Source organism: Procambarus clarkii, chromosome 60 (genome assembly GCF_040958095.1).
Source record: "Procambarus clarkii isolate CNS0578487 chromosome 60, FALCON_Pclarkii_2.0, whole genome shotgun sequence".
Taxonomy (NCBI): Eukaryota; Metazoa; Arthropoda; class Malacostraca; order Decapoda; family Cambaridae; genus Procambarus; species Procambarus clarkii.
The window spans coordinates 5,668,554-5,684,423 of record NC_091209.1 but is presented as its reverse complement, the minus strand read 5'-3'; the positions used below and the strand labels follow the sequence as shown (position 1 = coordinate 5,684,423).

General features: G+C 42.7%; 1 protein-coding gene across 1 annotated transcript in view; it reads left to right on the top strand.

Annotated features, from left to right (window-relative positions):
- The window catches only part of LOC138353830 (Ig-like and fibronectin type-III domain-containing protein 2), a 113,655-nt gene that overhangs the window by 90,861 nt on the left and 6,924 nt on the right, over positions 1 to 15,870 (top strand). Inside the window, exons 5-10 of the mRNA XM_069307246.1 lie at positions 1,557 to 1,667; positions 2,369 to 2,566; positions 2,941 to 3,102; positions 4,036 to 4,171; positions 5,661 to 5,763; positions 6,001 to 6,218. Coding sequence (XP_069163347.1) covers positions 1,557 to 1,667; positions 2,369 to 2,566; positions 2,941 to 3,102; positions 4,036 to 4,171; positions 5,661 to 5,763; positions 6,001 to 6,218 — 928 coding nt within the window. The remainder of the gene's footprint in view (positions 1 to 1,556; positions 1,668 to 2,368; positions 2,567 to 2,940; positions 3,103 to 4,035; positions 4,172 to 5,660; positions 5,764 to 6,000; positions 6,219 to 15,870) is intronic.

Genomic DNA, 15,870 nt, shown 5'->3' with positions numbered 1-15,870 from the left:
CCAGCACAGAATCATCCACCCAGCACAGAATCATCCACCCAGCACAGAATCATCCACCCAGCACAGAATCATCCACCCAGCACAGAATCATCCACCCAGCACAGAATCATCCACCCAGCACAGAATCATCCACCCAGCACAGAATCATCCACCCAGCACAGAATCATCCACCCAGCACAGAATCATCCACCCAGCACAGAATCATCCACCCAGCACAGAATCATCCACCCAGCACAGAATCATCCACCCAGCACAGAATCATCCACCCAGCACAGAATCATCCACCCAGCACAGAATCATCCACCCAGCACTGAATCATCCACCCAGCACAGAATCATCCACCCAGCACAGAATCATCCACCCAGCACAGAATCATCCACCCAGCACAGAATCATCCACCCAGCACAGAATCATCCACCCAGCACAGAATCATCCACCCAGCACAGAATCATCCACCCAGCACAGAATCATCCACCCAGCACAGAATCATCCACCCAGCACAGAATCATCCACCCAGCACAGAATCATCCACCCAGCACAGAATCATCCACCCAGCACAGAATCATCCACCCAGCACAGAATCATCCACCCAGCACAGAATCATCCACCCAGCACAGAATCATCCACCCAGCACAGAATCATCCACCCAGCAAACTAAATCAGTTTTTTTTTCACATATTCTCTTATCACTGACCACTTCAGCTTTGCCAGAAATATTGTCAGGAAATACAACATACGAATGACTGATGTATATAATGTTGTAGCAGGTATACACAATAATACAACTAATCATACAGGGAACCCACAGCTGGGTATGTGTAATTATTAAGGATTTACTTCTACAAACAAATGTCTTAGTGATAATATTAAAATTCCTTCAAAATTCGGATCTGTGTTGCATGATCGATGAGTTCAAAGTAACTTTGACTGAGGCTAGCAGATTATTCTGTGAATAATAATAATAAAAATAATTCGTTTTATTGAGATCCCTGGCACCTAATGACTGTTAGGTTAACAGGTACATTTGGGGGAAAGAAATTGGACCCAACTGCTTCTGTCCTGGCCGGTAATCGAACCCCGGGATGCTGAACAGTGAGTCAAGAATGTAGCCAACTCCACTACTAAACCCTTCATGCAGAAGCTGCATATTTATATCATATCAAAGTCCTCGTCGCATATATTTGTAACATGTCAAATTTTGTGCATTTATTGATGTTCTGTTATAAATATCAATTATTTATTAATATTAAATATTGTATCACTTAAATTAGGAAAAAAAACATCAATACATTTCACCTAGCATCATGGCAGTGTCATTGTACACATTATAATATATTTATGCATTATAATATGTGTATAGTATAATGATCAGAGCTAGACTACTAATGTTCAACCCGTGTTCTTGAGTGCTCACTACGTCACTACACTGATGTACTAAAGCGCCTTCAAACCTAATGGCGCTACAGGTGTCCAGCTGTTTACATGTAAACCTTCCACGGAGGCAAGATGTGTACAGGTCAATATATAATGAGAGTTGTGTCGATGTCTCCCAGCAGGAGGCGACGTCTGGGTCCTGGTCATCAAGAATGCCAAGGTGACGGACAAAGGTGTCTACGTGTGTGAGATAAACTCCAACCCCTCACTGACCTCTCTCTACATGGTGACAGGTGAGTATACACGTCTCACTCCACATGGTGTGAGGGTAGGTAGCCTCATCTATGGCCTCATGTGAGGGTTAACCCGTGCTCCGTTGCTCCAAGACTCACCCCTAAACAGTAAACATATCTTCAGATAACAGAGAAGATTAACACATTTTTTTTTATATTTACACCAAATTTTCAAGTTGGGAAATGCTTATGGAGTTCAGCTGGAGTATATCACAGTCGGATATTCAGTATTAAATCCGGTTACCAGGGTGTCCGGTACAGAACTAAGGTCAACGAAATGCTTCGTTGATAAAACAGATAAAAATTATCCGGAATAAGTGTATTTTTTTTAAGATTATTTACCTTCTAGAATGATAACTTTACACGCCCACCCCAGGGGGGGGGGGGGGAAGGCCCACCCCAGGGGGGGGGAAGGCCCACCCCAGGGGGGGGGGAAGGCCCCCCCGCCTCCTCCTCCATAACGAAATAAAAATCTCATTGTATTAACTGTCTAATAACTCCCTCTTTCATGAACTATAATTAGACTTCTAATTTGCATATAATTAACCTTCTTGCCCTGAAACTTCTATATAACATTGCATAGCTTGCACGGATACAATGTAAATTTGGGTGACTGCTCTCGTTAACTGGAGAGATCATTATAAACTACGATAAATGAGAGAGAAAGAGTGAGAATTAAACGAGGTTGTTGATGTTTTCAGTGGGGTCGGGGAACGCGACGGATGGGGTGACGACGGCGCTCAGATCAGCCCATAACTACACCTCGTGCTGCATTGAGAACGGCGTCCAGCCACAGTGTCTGGGTTTCTGCGCCATACACAATATTCTCGAGGGCAAAACTGGCATAGATCCTGAAGCTTGTGAAACCCATTTCCCACTTATTGTTAAGTGTATGGCAGGTGAGTTGATGTTTGTATGTGTTCTTTCAGTTGTGAGTTGATGTTTGTATGTGTTCTTTCAGTTGTGAGTTGATGTTTGTATGTGTTCTTTCAGTTGTGAGTTGATGTTTGTATGTGTTCTTTCAGTTGTGAGTTGATGTTTGTATGTGTTCTTTCAGTTGTGAGTTGATGTTTGTATGTATTCTTTCAGTTGTGAGTTGATGTTTGTATGTGTTATTTCAGTTGTGAGTTGATGTTTGTATGTGTTATTTCAGTTTGTGTTCTCGTAAATGTGTGTTTTTTGGGGTTTGTAGAAAGCTGGTGGATACGCGAAGCGTGTCAGGTGGTTGAGTAAGGAGTAACTAATGTATTTGTTATGCATTTTTTACCTGTAGATCTACGTAATCACGTGCCGTGCTGCGAGAGAGAGAGGGTCCCTGACATCTGCCAGGACCTGTGTCGGGGAGAATACACTACACAGGACGATAATATACAATCACACTTCTCCTGCACTGCGTATACCGAAGTTACACTCATGTGTATCTCCGAGGGTGTCGGTGGGTATACGGTGTATGATGAACCAGTCCTCAAGGGGCCGTGTTGAGGGTTCGAACCTTCGTCTGAGAGGATCCCCACCCGTGTGAGTCCAGTGGAACTCCCGGTTGCAATTATTTTTCCATGTCGTAGCCTAGTCGATTAAGGCAGCGTCTGGGAGCCTCTCAGACGTAGGTTCGAATCCTCATCACGGACCCTTGGGGATTTGTTCATTTGATGCATCAGGCTATTGTGGTTTCTGTGTGTTATACAGTAGATACTTGCATTGTGCTCTGCGCTTCCTGTACTAACCGTAAGAATTTTTTTCTGTTTGTCAAAAGATGTTTCTGCCTTTTTTTTGTAATAATTTTTTTTTTATTTTTTGGCATACATTGTTTCCTTCTTTTGTTTATGACTTTGAAAGTCTTTTCCAGAAGTTTCTGTCACAGTCATAAAACGCTTTTGTCTTAATTGATCTGAATAATATATTAAAATTAAAGGCTATATATATATATATATATATATATATATATATATATATATATATATATATATATATATATATATATATATATATAACTGAAAACTCACACCCCAGAAGTGACTCGAACCCATACTCCCAGGAGCAACGCAACTGGTATGTACAAGACGCCTTAATCCACTTGACCATCACGACCGGACATCATGACATGACAGTGATATGGGTTCGAGTCACTTCTGGGGTGTGAGTTTTCAGTTGCATATTGTCCTGGGGACCATTCAAGCTTGTTCGCATTTATATATATATATATATATATATATATATATATATATATATATATATATATATATATATATATATATATATATATATATATATATATATATCCGTCATTGGATGATTGTGAGAGGTGAAAGTGTATAACGTGTGTGACTAAGAGTGACATGTTGGAGTACAATATTTGGGGTGTCAACAGAGATCCTGCCCATGAGTCCGGAGTCGCCCAGTGTGGATGTGTTGGGACCCACGTCAATAGACGTCACTTGGGACCATCCACACCCCGGCACCCCCCCTCCAGAGTACTACGTCATCAACGTCACCACCATCACAAAGTGAGGCTTCGGATATATATATGTGTGTTTGTGTGTGCGTCTGTGTGTGTGTGTGCTCACAAGGAGGTGCTAGGGGTCTCTGTTTTCTCTCTCTCTCTCTCTCTCTCTCTCTCTCTCTCTCTCTCTCTCTCTCTCTCTCTCTCTCTCTCTCTCTCTCTCTCTCTCTCTCTCTCTCTCTCTCTCTCTCTCTCTCTCTCTCTCTCCCTCCCTCTCCCTCTCCCTCTCCCTCTCTCCCTCCCTCCCACACGAAGGAGGGAGAGAGAGATATAGAGGTCAGGAGCGACATTAAGTCACAATAAAATGTGTATCAGAAACACAGGAAAGGATGGTGGCCAACTAGGCCCTGTGACAGTGACATGACAGTGATATGACACTGACATGACAGTGACATGAGTGGGAGTAGTGTGGCGGAGCTCAACTACACGGAATGAAAGCTGCGTTCTGAGACTATTTTTTGAAAATCTGTTAAATACATCTATATAATGATATGTAAACACACACACTCAAACACACACACACACACACACACACACACACACACACACACACACACACACACACACACACACACACACACACACACACACACGTAACTAATACAAAAACAAACACATTCAATACACATACACGTAGTGTATATACACTCTCAACACTTATATAAACAAAAACAATTAAAAACACAATACATACATACATACATACATACATACATACATACATACATACATACATACATACATACATACATACGTACATGTGACAAATACATAGACAAAGACACACTCACACGTACATAAAAACACGCTCACAAGTGCATATAAATAACACATTTACATATGTTCAAATTCCATTCAGAATATATGTGTATATACTTGTTTTGAACGAGCAGAGTTTATTAAGCCTAAGCACAGCGCCTCGGCCCAAAACAGAGATAATAATAATAAAAATAATAATAATAACATTAATAACGAAATTTAATGGGTAGCTATAAATATTTTCTTGGGGGTAAAACGCTTATTAATCCTCACACAAACTCGTGCACATATGTGTATATATGTGCGGGCGCTTTACACACACACACACACACACACACACACACACACACACACACACACACACACACAAACACACACACACACACACACACACACACTCATATGTATACATACGTACACACATACTGCCATATGTGTACACACACGCACGTCTCGCAATCAGGATTAATATTCATTCATTATATTGTAACTCTGTAATATATTCATGTCAAACATTCATTGTAAATCCATGTCTAGTATTCATTGTATATACACACTCATGTCAGACATTCACAGTTGAGTCATATGAAGCACTCATCGTATATTCGTGCCCCGTGTTCAGGGTTTCAAAGAATCAATGAAACCAATTTCCCATCTGTATAACTTTTGTCGGAAAAATCAGCTGCAATTCAGCAAAAAAATAATGTTGTTTTATTTTTGGTCTTGATTCCCAGGTTCGACCCTCCAGAGGATGTCACCGGAGTGACTTCGACTGATGTAGGGGGCCTGGACACCCATGATGACCATCTCTATCTCCCCAAGAGACTTCAGGTCAAGGTGTGTTGTCGTAAAAATATAGACCAATGTATTTGTTGAGTATAATCCCCCATTGGGGGTCATGGAAGGTTCGAACTGAGGTTTCAGAATAGGATATGGCTCGGTTGCTCACCCGTTCGTAGGTTCTCACTGTGAGGAAGGACCACACGACCTGGGGTTCGAATTTTCGGATTATCCGAGAGAATGAAGTTTTGGAGTGAATCCTAATTTGTTTTTTTCTTGTATTGCTTATTGTAGGTGTCGGCCAGTCAGACCCACGCCACCATCAAGAACCTGTCACCCTTAACGTGGTACGAAGTGTCGGTGGTGTCGGTGAACCGACACGGCTCGTCCCTACCTCAGTATAACCTGCGGGTGCTGACGGAGACTGTCTCGCTCAACAAGACGGAGACCGTTCACCCCGAGCTGCCTGACATTGTCTCCTGTTGCTCCGAGAAAGGCGTCAAGCATTACAGGTAAATCCACATTACAGGTATATCCACATTACAGGTATATCCACATTGCAGGTATATCCACATTACAGGTATATCCACATTGCAGGTATATCCACATTACAGGTATATCCACATTACAGGTATATCCACATTACAGGTATATCCACATTACAGGTATATCCACATTACAGGTATATCCACATTGCAGGTATATCCACTGATGTCAGCGGATATACTAGTTGTGTTAGCTGTAGCCCCATGGCTTCAGCTAATACTAGAAAGCTTCCTCTATGTCCCATATTATCTTTCTCAGCGTTAAAATATTTCTTCCTCTATGTCTCTTCTGTTTCTCTTCCTCAATATTCTCTACACAATTCAGTGACTCCGGCCGTAATTGAAGTTGTATTATTAATATTATATGCAATAATAATATTAATAATAAATATAATAATAATTTTAATGATATTTAATAAAAATCTGATTTAGCAGATGATAAATATATCGTATGGGCCCCACACATCCAGGATGACTAAGTCAGTTGTGTGCACCAGTAAATGTTCCATACAATGATACAGTCAGTACAGGAAGACACTGGTACTGTAGGCCTTCTGTAAGGCCTACTTGACCTTGTAAGACGTTTGTTGAACTTCTATACACACAGTTGTGTATTGTAGATAATCATGCATTATACAGCAAGCTGCGTACATGTGTGTGTGTGTGTGTGTGTGTGTGTGTGTGTGTGTGTGTGTGTGTGTGTGTGTGTGTGTGTGTGTGTGTGTGTGTCTGTGTGTGTGTGTGTGTGTGTGTGTACTCACCTATATGTACTCACCTATATGTGCTTGCAGGATCGAGCATTGACTCTTGGATCCCGCCTTTCTAGCTATCGGTTGTTTACAGCAATGACTCCTGTCCCATTTCCCTATCATACCTAGTTTTAAAAGTATGAATAGTATTTGCTTCCACAACCTGTTCCCCAAGTGCATTCCATTTTTCTACTACTCTCACGCTAAAAGAAAACTTCCTAACATCTCTGTGACTCATCTGAGTTTCCAGTTTCCACCCATGTCCCCTCGTTCTGTTATTATTACGTGTGAACATTTCATCTATTTCCACTTTATCAATTCCCCTGAGTATTTTATATGTCCCTATCATATCTCCTCTCTCCCTTCTTTTCTCTAGTGTCGTTAGGTTCAGTTCCTTCAGCCGCTCTTCATATCCCATCCCTCGTAACTCTGGGACAAGCCTCGTCGCAAACCTCTGAACCTTCTCCAGTTTCTTTATGTGTTTCTTCAGGTGGGGGCTCCATGATGGCGCGGCATACTCTAAGACGGGTCTCACGTAGGCAGTGTAAAGTGCCCTAAAAGCTTCCTCATTTAGGTTTCTGAATGAAGTTCTAATTTTCGCCAGTGTAGAGTACGCTGCTGTCGTTATCCTATTTATATGTGCCTCAGGAGTTAGATTAGGTGTCACATCCACTCCCAGGTCTCTTTCTCGAATCGTTACAGGTAGGCTGTTCCCCTTCATTGTGTACTGTCCCTTTGGTCTCCTGTCACCTGATCCCATTTCCATAACTTTACATTTACTGGTGTTAAACTCCAGTAGCCATTTCCCTGACCATCTCTGCAGCCTGTTTAAGTCCTCTTGGAGGATCCTACAATCCTCGTCTGTCACAACTCTTCTCATTAATTTTGCGTCATCTGCAAACATTGACTTGTATGATTCCACTCCTGTAAACATATCATTTACGTAAATTAGAAAGAGGATTGGTCCCAGCACCGATCCTTGAGGTACTCCACTTGTTACTGTTCGCCAGTCCGACTTTTCGCCCCTTACCATTACCCTCTGGCTCCTTCCTGTTAGGTAGTTCTTCACCCATACTAGGGCCTTTCCGCTTACTCCTGCCTGCCTCTCAAGTTTGTATAGCAGTCTCATGTGCGGTACCGTATCAAAGGCCTTTTGGCAGTCAAGAAATATGCAGTCTGCCCAGCCTTCTCTGTCCTGCCTTATCCTTGTTACTTTATCATAGAATTCTAAAAGGTTTGTTAGGCATGATTTCCCTGTCCAGAACCCATGTTGGTGCTTGTTTACAAACCCAATGCTCTCCAGGTGTTCAACAAGTCTTAGCCTAATTATTCTTTCAAGTATTTTGCAGGGGATGCTTGTCAGTGATACGGGTCTGTAGTTAAGTGCCTCCTCCCTATCACCTTTTTTGAAAATCGGTACGACATTTGCCTCCTTCCAGCAACTGGGCAATTCTCCCGACATAAGTGACTCATTAAAGATCATTGCCAGAGGCACGCTGAGAGCCTGCGCTGCCTCTTTAAGTATCCACGGTGATACTTTGTCTGGTCCAACAGCTTTATTTGCATCCAGTGTTGTCAACTGTTTCATTACATCCTCTGCTGTCACCTCTATATCTGATAGTCTTTCATCTTGGGTAATCTCTTCTAACAAAGGGAGCTGCTCAGGCTCGGTTGTGAACACTCCATGGAATTTTGCATTCAGTACCTCGCAGATTTCCTTGTCGCTTTCTGTATATGCCCCTTCTGTTTTCCTCAGTCTTGTCACTTGGTCATTTACCGACATCTTCCTTCTTATATGGCTATGTAGTAATTTTGGTTGCTTTTTCGCTTTGACTGCAATATCATTCTCATAATTTCTTTCCGACACTCGTCTTATGTTAATGTAATCATTCCTAGCTCTGTTACATCTAATCCTGTTGTCCTCTGTCCTTTGTCTTCTGTACTTCCTCCACTCCCTCCTGCTTCTCACCTTTGCTTCCTGACACTGTCTATTAAACCATGGGTTATTATATTCCCTCCTGCTTTTTTCCTTTATTGTTGGAATAAATCTATCTTCAGCCTCCTTGCATTTCAATATGACTTGGTTCATCATACCTTGCACTGTTTTTCCTCTAAGTTCTTCCTCCCACTGCACTTCTCCCAGGTAGTCCCTTATCCTTCTGTAGTCCCCTTTTCTGTAATCAAGTCTCCTTTCCCGGACCTCTTGTCCTTTGGTCACAATTTTAAACTCCATCATGTAGTCAAAGACTAGGACACAATGGTCACTAGCTCCTAGTGGTATTTCATGTTGCAACTGCTCGATGTCTTCTACATTCTGAGTGATAATGAGATCTAATAGGCTGGGCGTATCCCCTCCTCTTTCCCTAGTATCTTCTTCCACATGCTGTGTTAGGAAATTCCTGTCAATAACGTCTACCAGCTTCGCTCCCCAGGTCTCTTCCCCGCCATGGGGATTCCTCGTTTCCCAATCTATCTCTCCGTGATTTAGGTCCCCCATGACCAGCAGCTTCGCTCTCATTCTATGCGCTAAAGTTGCTGCCCTCTGCAGTTCATCCATACATGTCTTGTTGCTGTCCTCGTACTCCTGCCTGGGCCTTCTACTGTTTGGTGGGGGATTGTAGAGTATCAAGATTACAATCTTCTTCCCATCCACTGTCAGAGTTCCATGTATGAAGCTTGTGCTTTCATTGGTACCCGGATTTTCCAGCTCATCAAACTTCCATTTCCGCTTTATTAGTAGTGCCACTCCTCCTCCCTGTCTCTGTGTCCTTTCTTTTCTTATCACCTGGTACCCCTCTGGAAAGATTGCATCCGAGATCATACCATTTATTTTAGTTTCCACTATTGCCACTATGTCTGGGTCTGCCTCACTAACTCTTTCTTTTATCTCTTCTGCTTTATTGGCTACCCCATCAGCATTGGTGTACCAAACCTTGAGACTCTTCTTGGAAACTCGGGTGTCAGAGTTCCCCCTTTCACCAGGGGTCTGGGGGGAACTGGGGGGTGTCTGGGGGGCAAGTGGGGGCTGTGGGGGTGAGTGGGGGGGTGCTAGGGGGGTGCCTGGGAGTGCCTGGTAGGCGAATGGGGTCTGGGCATCTAGGGGGGTAGGAAGGGCGTGTGTGTGTGTGTGTGTGTGTGTGTGTGTGTGTGTGTGTGTGTGTGTGTGTGTGTGTGTGTGTGTGTGTGTGTGTGTGTGTGTCTGTGTGTGTGTGTACTCGCCTAGTTGTGCTTGCGGGGGTTGAGCTCTGGCTCTTTGGTCCCGCCTCTCAACCGTCAATCAACAGGTGTACAGGTTCTTGAGCCTATTGGGCTCTATCATATCTACACTTGAAACTGTGTATGGAGTCAGCCTCCACCACATCACTGCCTAATGCATTCCATTTGTCAACCACTCTGACACTAAAAAAGTTCTTTCTAATATCTCTGTGGCTCATTTGGGCACTCAGTTTTCACCTGTGTCACCTAGTGCGTGTGCCCCTTGTGTTAAATAGCCTATTTTTATCTACCCTGTCGATTCCCTTGAGAATCTTGAATGTGGTGATCATGTCCCCCCTAACTCTTCTGTGTGTGTGGTTGTGTGTGTGTGTGTGTGTGATTTAAGAGCTATGGGTCGTATTTATGTCTAAAGTAAATATATTGTTGTTGTTGTTTTAGATTTATTTACTAGGAACTAAAAGTTGTACGTAGCACGGGCTATGGTGAGCCCGTAGTGGAGTTATCCGGCACAGGAGCGGGGCTGTAACAGTAGTACATTAAAGCACAGTTATGAGATTATTTGTGAGATCATGACAAGGGTAATTAAGGTATGAAACATAAGTACCAAGTGACTTGATGTCAGGATAAGTAAGGCTACATAACTACAAGTTAAGTGAGCTTATGATAAGATAATTACTACAAGATCATTAACGTTTTGACAAGATAGTTAAAAGTTCAGTTTGGAAGCACAGCAGTAGAGGGCGCCACACTGCTGTGAGAATGAAAGATTTGCTGACACCTGTGTGTGTGTGGGATCCTTGGAGTACATACATACTAGACGGAGCACAACAGTGCTCTACCTTGCTTTAACTTATTATTATTTTTTTTTTTTTTTTTTTTTTTTTTTTTTTTGAGATATATACAAGAGTTGTTACATTCTTGTACAGCCACTAGTACGTGTAGCGTTTCGGGCAGATCCCTGGAATACGATTCCCTGCCGCGAAGAATCGTTGTTACAACCAAGTACACATTTTACTGTTGCGTTAAACAGAGGCTACAGTTAAGGAATTGCGCCCAGTAAATCCTCCCCGGCCAGGATACGAACCCATGACATAGCGCTCGCGGAACGCCAGGCGAGTGTCTTACCACTACACCACGGAGACTGTATAAAGTCTGTACACTGTATAAAGACTGTATTAGACTTATGGTCTAACTTGTGCTCTAACTTGACGCCAACATGCAGGCTGCGGCTGGTCACGTGACAGTGGGTAAGACAGGCAAGACACCTTCCAAATAAATTACTCTAAATTTAATTATAATTAATTAATTAATTATAATTATTAATTATAAAAGACTGTAAATAAATTTAAGCAGTCTCCGTGGTGTAGTGGTAAGACACTCGCCTGGCGTTCCGCGAGCGCTATGTCATGGGTTCGTATCCTGGCCGGTGAGGATTTACTGGGCGCAATTCCTTAACTGTAGCCTCTGTTTAACGCAACAGTAAAATGTGTACTTGGTTGTAACAACGATTCTTCGCGGCAGGGGATCGTATTCCAGGGACCTTAAGATTAAGGACTTGCCCGAAACGCTACGCGTACTAGTGGCTGTACAAGAATGTAACAACTCTTGTATATATCTCAAAAAAAAATAATTTTTTACAATAAAGATGAATTGCTATTCGTTATAGCTTAACTACATTTGAATAACGTAATATTGGATGTTTAATTCTGTGTTGAACATATTTACATAAACATTACATTATGTTTAGTGTCAGGTTAACTTAAACCGAATTACAGTACCTAAGTTGGGTAATAATATTTGTATTTTCTATACGTGGAAAGGCATCCAAATATTACAGCGCCCCTTAGAACTGTCTAAAAATATCACAGAGCCCCTTAGAACTGTCTAAAAATATCACAGAGCCCCTTAGAACTGTCTAAAAATATCACAGAGCCCCTTAGAACTGTCTAAAAATATCACAGAGCCCCTTAGAACTGTCTAAAAATATCACAGAGCCCCTTAGAACTGTCTAAAAATATCACAGAGCCCCTTAGAACTGTCTAAAAATATCACAGAGCCCCTTAGAACTGTCTAAATTATCACAGAGCCCCTTAGAACTGTCTAAAAATATCACAGAGCCCCTTAGAACTATCTAAAAATATCACAGAGCCCCTTAGAACTGTCTAAAAATATCACAGAGCCCCTTAGAACTGTCTAAATTATCACAGAGCCCCTTAGAACTGTCTAAATTATCACAGAGCCCCTTAGAACTGTCTAAATTATCACAGATCCCCTTAGAAAATCCCCCCACCCGAGAAACCACTTAAATATATAGTAGACGTTTTAATGACAAGTGTTCTTAAGAACATCAAAGTGCCTGGTTGTGTTTCTTAAGTGTTCACTTTACATAACAAGAATGTTGAGTGATGGACAGGTTGGTAGTGGGAATATTTAATATTAATACTTCTCTTTGGCAGTGGGACTTGTGTGAGGGAGAGTGGGGGAGAGTAGAGGAGTGTGGGGGAGAGTGGGGGAGAGTAGGGGAGTATGGGGGAGAGTGGGGGAGAGTAGGGGAGTGTGGGGGAGAGTAGGGGAGTGTGGGGGAGAGTGGGGGAGAGTAGGGGAGTATGGGGGAGAGTGGGGGAGAGTAGGGGAGTGTGGGGGAGAGTAGGGGAGAGTAGGGGAGTATGGGGGAGAGTAGGGGAGTGTGGGGGAGAGTGGGGGAGAGTAGGGGAGTATGGGGGAGAGTGGGGGAGAGTAGGGGAGTATGGGGGAGAGTGGGGGAGAGTAGGGGAGTGTGGGGGAGAGTGGGGGAGAGTAGAGGAGTGTGGGGGAGAGTGGGGAAGAGTAGGGGAGTGTGGGGGAGTGTGGGGGAGAGTAGGGGAGTATGGGGGAGAGTGGGGGAGAGTAGAGGAGTGTGGGGGAGAGAGTGGGGGTTTGAGGGAGAGCATGGCAAGGGTGAGAGAGGTCATATATAACTATATTATGGGCCATTTTACCAATATACTAACATATTTTTTACGAACATTTCGAAATAATTCCTATAGAAAATAAATTATACAAATCAAATTCAATAATAAATAAAAAATTGAATAGTAAGATGGTGGCTAATGCTAATTTAACTACCAATATATATATAACAATAACATTATGTGTATATATATATTGAAAATAATGAATGATCTATGTATTTGTTACTTATAATGTACACAGCTCTCAGTATCCTTGCAACATATATTAATATTCTTTCATATTATGATATATTCACTCCGTTGTTCACTGCACGGAGCTCTAATTGAGGATTTAATCCGACAATATTGATGGGATTAATTGCAAGCGCATCAACACGATTTCCTGCAATAATGTGAGCAGTCCAGCTGGCATTTAGCCTTTGATATCATGACCTCTTGCTCTCTGTTTATATTTACTTGAAAGGTGTTTGTTACTGAGCAGCAGAGGGTGATCATATAAAGAGGCCTTTGTTACTGAGTAGTACAAGGTGATAAATAGAGCTACCTTTGTTACTGAGCAGCACAGGGTGATCTCGCAAAGATGTCTTTGTTACTGAGTAGTACAAGGTGATGTATTGAGCCGGCTTTGTTACTAAGCAGCACAGGGTGATTACGCGGCACTACCTTTTTTACTGAGCATTACAGGGTGATAACTTTGAACTGCTTTTGTTTACCAAGCGTCACAAGTATCACAGACCAGAGCTCGGGTAGTGTAAACAAGGGTCCTTGTCGACCTACACGCGGAAGTGGCAAAGTTATCGCTCCAGCGCCAAACTTACCGTCAGTTGTTCAAGAAGTATCTAAAGTTTGCTTTCAGTAGGTGCAGCACCTGACTGTAAAGTAGCCGCCGAGCTGCGTGCCCGGCAGTAGGCAGTATATATATATATATATATATATATATATATATATATATATATATATATATATATATATATATATATATATATATATATATAACTGAAAACTCACACCCCAGAAGTGACTCGAACCCATACTCCCACAACTGGTATGTACAGGGACGCCTTAATCCGCTTGACCATCACGACCGGACATAAGGAAGTGATAGCCGAGGCTATTTGAACCACTTCCCCGCCGGCACTCGGATGGTAATCTTGGGCATAACATTTTATCAAATCACCTCATTCTTTGGGGCACACGTGAGGAACACAAATGCAAACAAGCCTGAATGGTCCCCAGGACTATATACAACTGAAAACTCACACCCCAGAAGTGACTCGAACCCATACTCCCACAACTGGTATGTACAGGGACGCCTTAATCCGCTTGACCATCACGACCGGACATAAGGAAGTGATAGCCGAGGCTATTTGAACCACTTCCCCGCCGGCACTCGGATGGTAATCTTGGGCATAGCATTTTATCAAATCACCTCATTCTTTGGGGCACACGTGAGGAACACAAATGCAAACAAGCCTGAATGGTCCCCAGGACTATATACAACTGAAAACTCACACCCCAGAAGTGACTCGAACCCATACTCCCACAACTGGTATGTACAGGGACGCCTTAATCCGCTTGACCATCACGACCGGACATAAGGAAGTGATAGCCGAGGCTATTTGAACCACTTCCCCGCCGGCACTCGGATGGTAATCTTGGGCATAGCATTTTATCAAATCACCTCATTCTTTGGGGCACACGTGAGGAACACAAATGCAAACAAGCCTGAATGGTCCCCAGGACTATATACAACTGAAAACTCACACCCCAGAAGTGACTCGAACCCATACTCCCACAACTGGTATGTACAGGGACGCCTTAATCCGCTTGACCATCACGACCGGACATAAGGAAGTGATAGCCGAGGCTATTTGAACCACTTCCCCGCCGGCACTCGGATGGTAATCTTGGGCATAGCATTTTATCAAATCACCTCATTCTTTGGGGCACACGTGAGGAACACAAATGCAAACAAGCCTGAATGGTCCCCAGGACTATATATTATATATATATACTGTATATATATATATATATATATATATATATATATATATATGTTATATATGTGTGTGTGTTTGTGTAGGCAGAGTGGACACCGCTCGGTATTCGTAGTCCTGAGGTTCCGGGTTCGATCCCCGGCGGAGGCGGAAACAAATGGGCAGAGTTTCTTTCACCTTGATGTCCGCTGTTCACCTAGCAATAAATAGGTTCCTGGGAGTTAGACAGCTGCTGCGGGCTGCTTCCTGGGGGGGGGGGTATATAACGGAAAGGAGGCCTGGTCGAGGACCGGGCCGCGGGGACGCTAAGCCCCGTAATCATCTCAAGATAATTTCAAGAAGATAACCTGCTCCACTAACAAGTGTTTGAACATCGAGTCAGGATTTTAGATCAAGACAAGTTCATTAACAGGTTAATAGTCAGCATATTATTTGTATTACAATATTTATAATCTGTGGCTAAAAGAAGGGGGACCCTGAGCCTCGGAGGAAACCACACATAACACATTAGAGGGAATGTTTAGGTCCCCTCCAACGCAGTTATAAATTATATATATAATTGTGTTAAGCTTTATATCGTTGTAAACTGAGAACACCTCGAGCATAATGATAGCTACTAATAGGATATTTTATCCTACAGCTCAAAAGACTTTTCCTGTCTCATCAAAAATACATTTCTTGCAAGAAATATATTGCAAGCATTTAT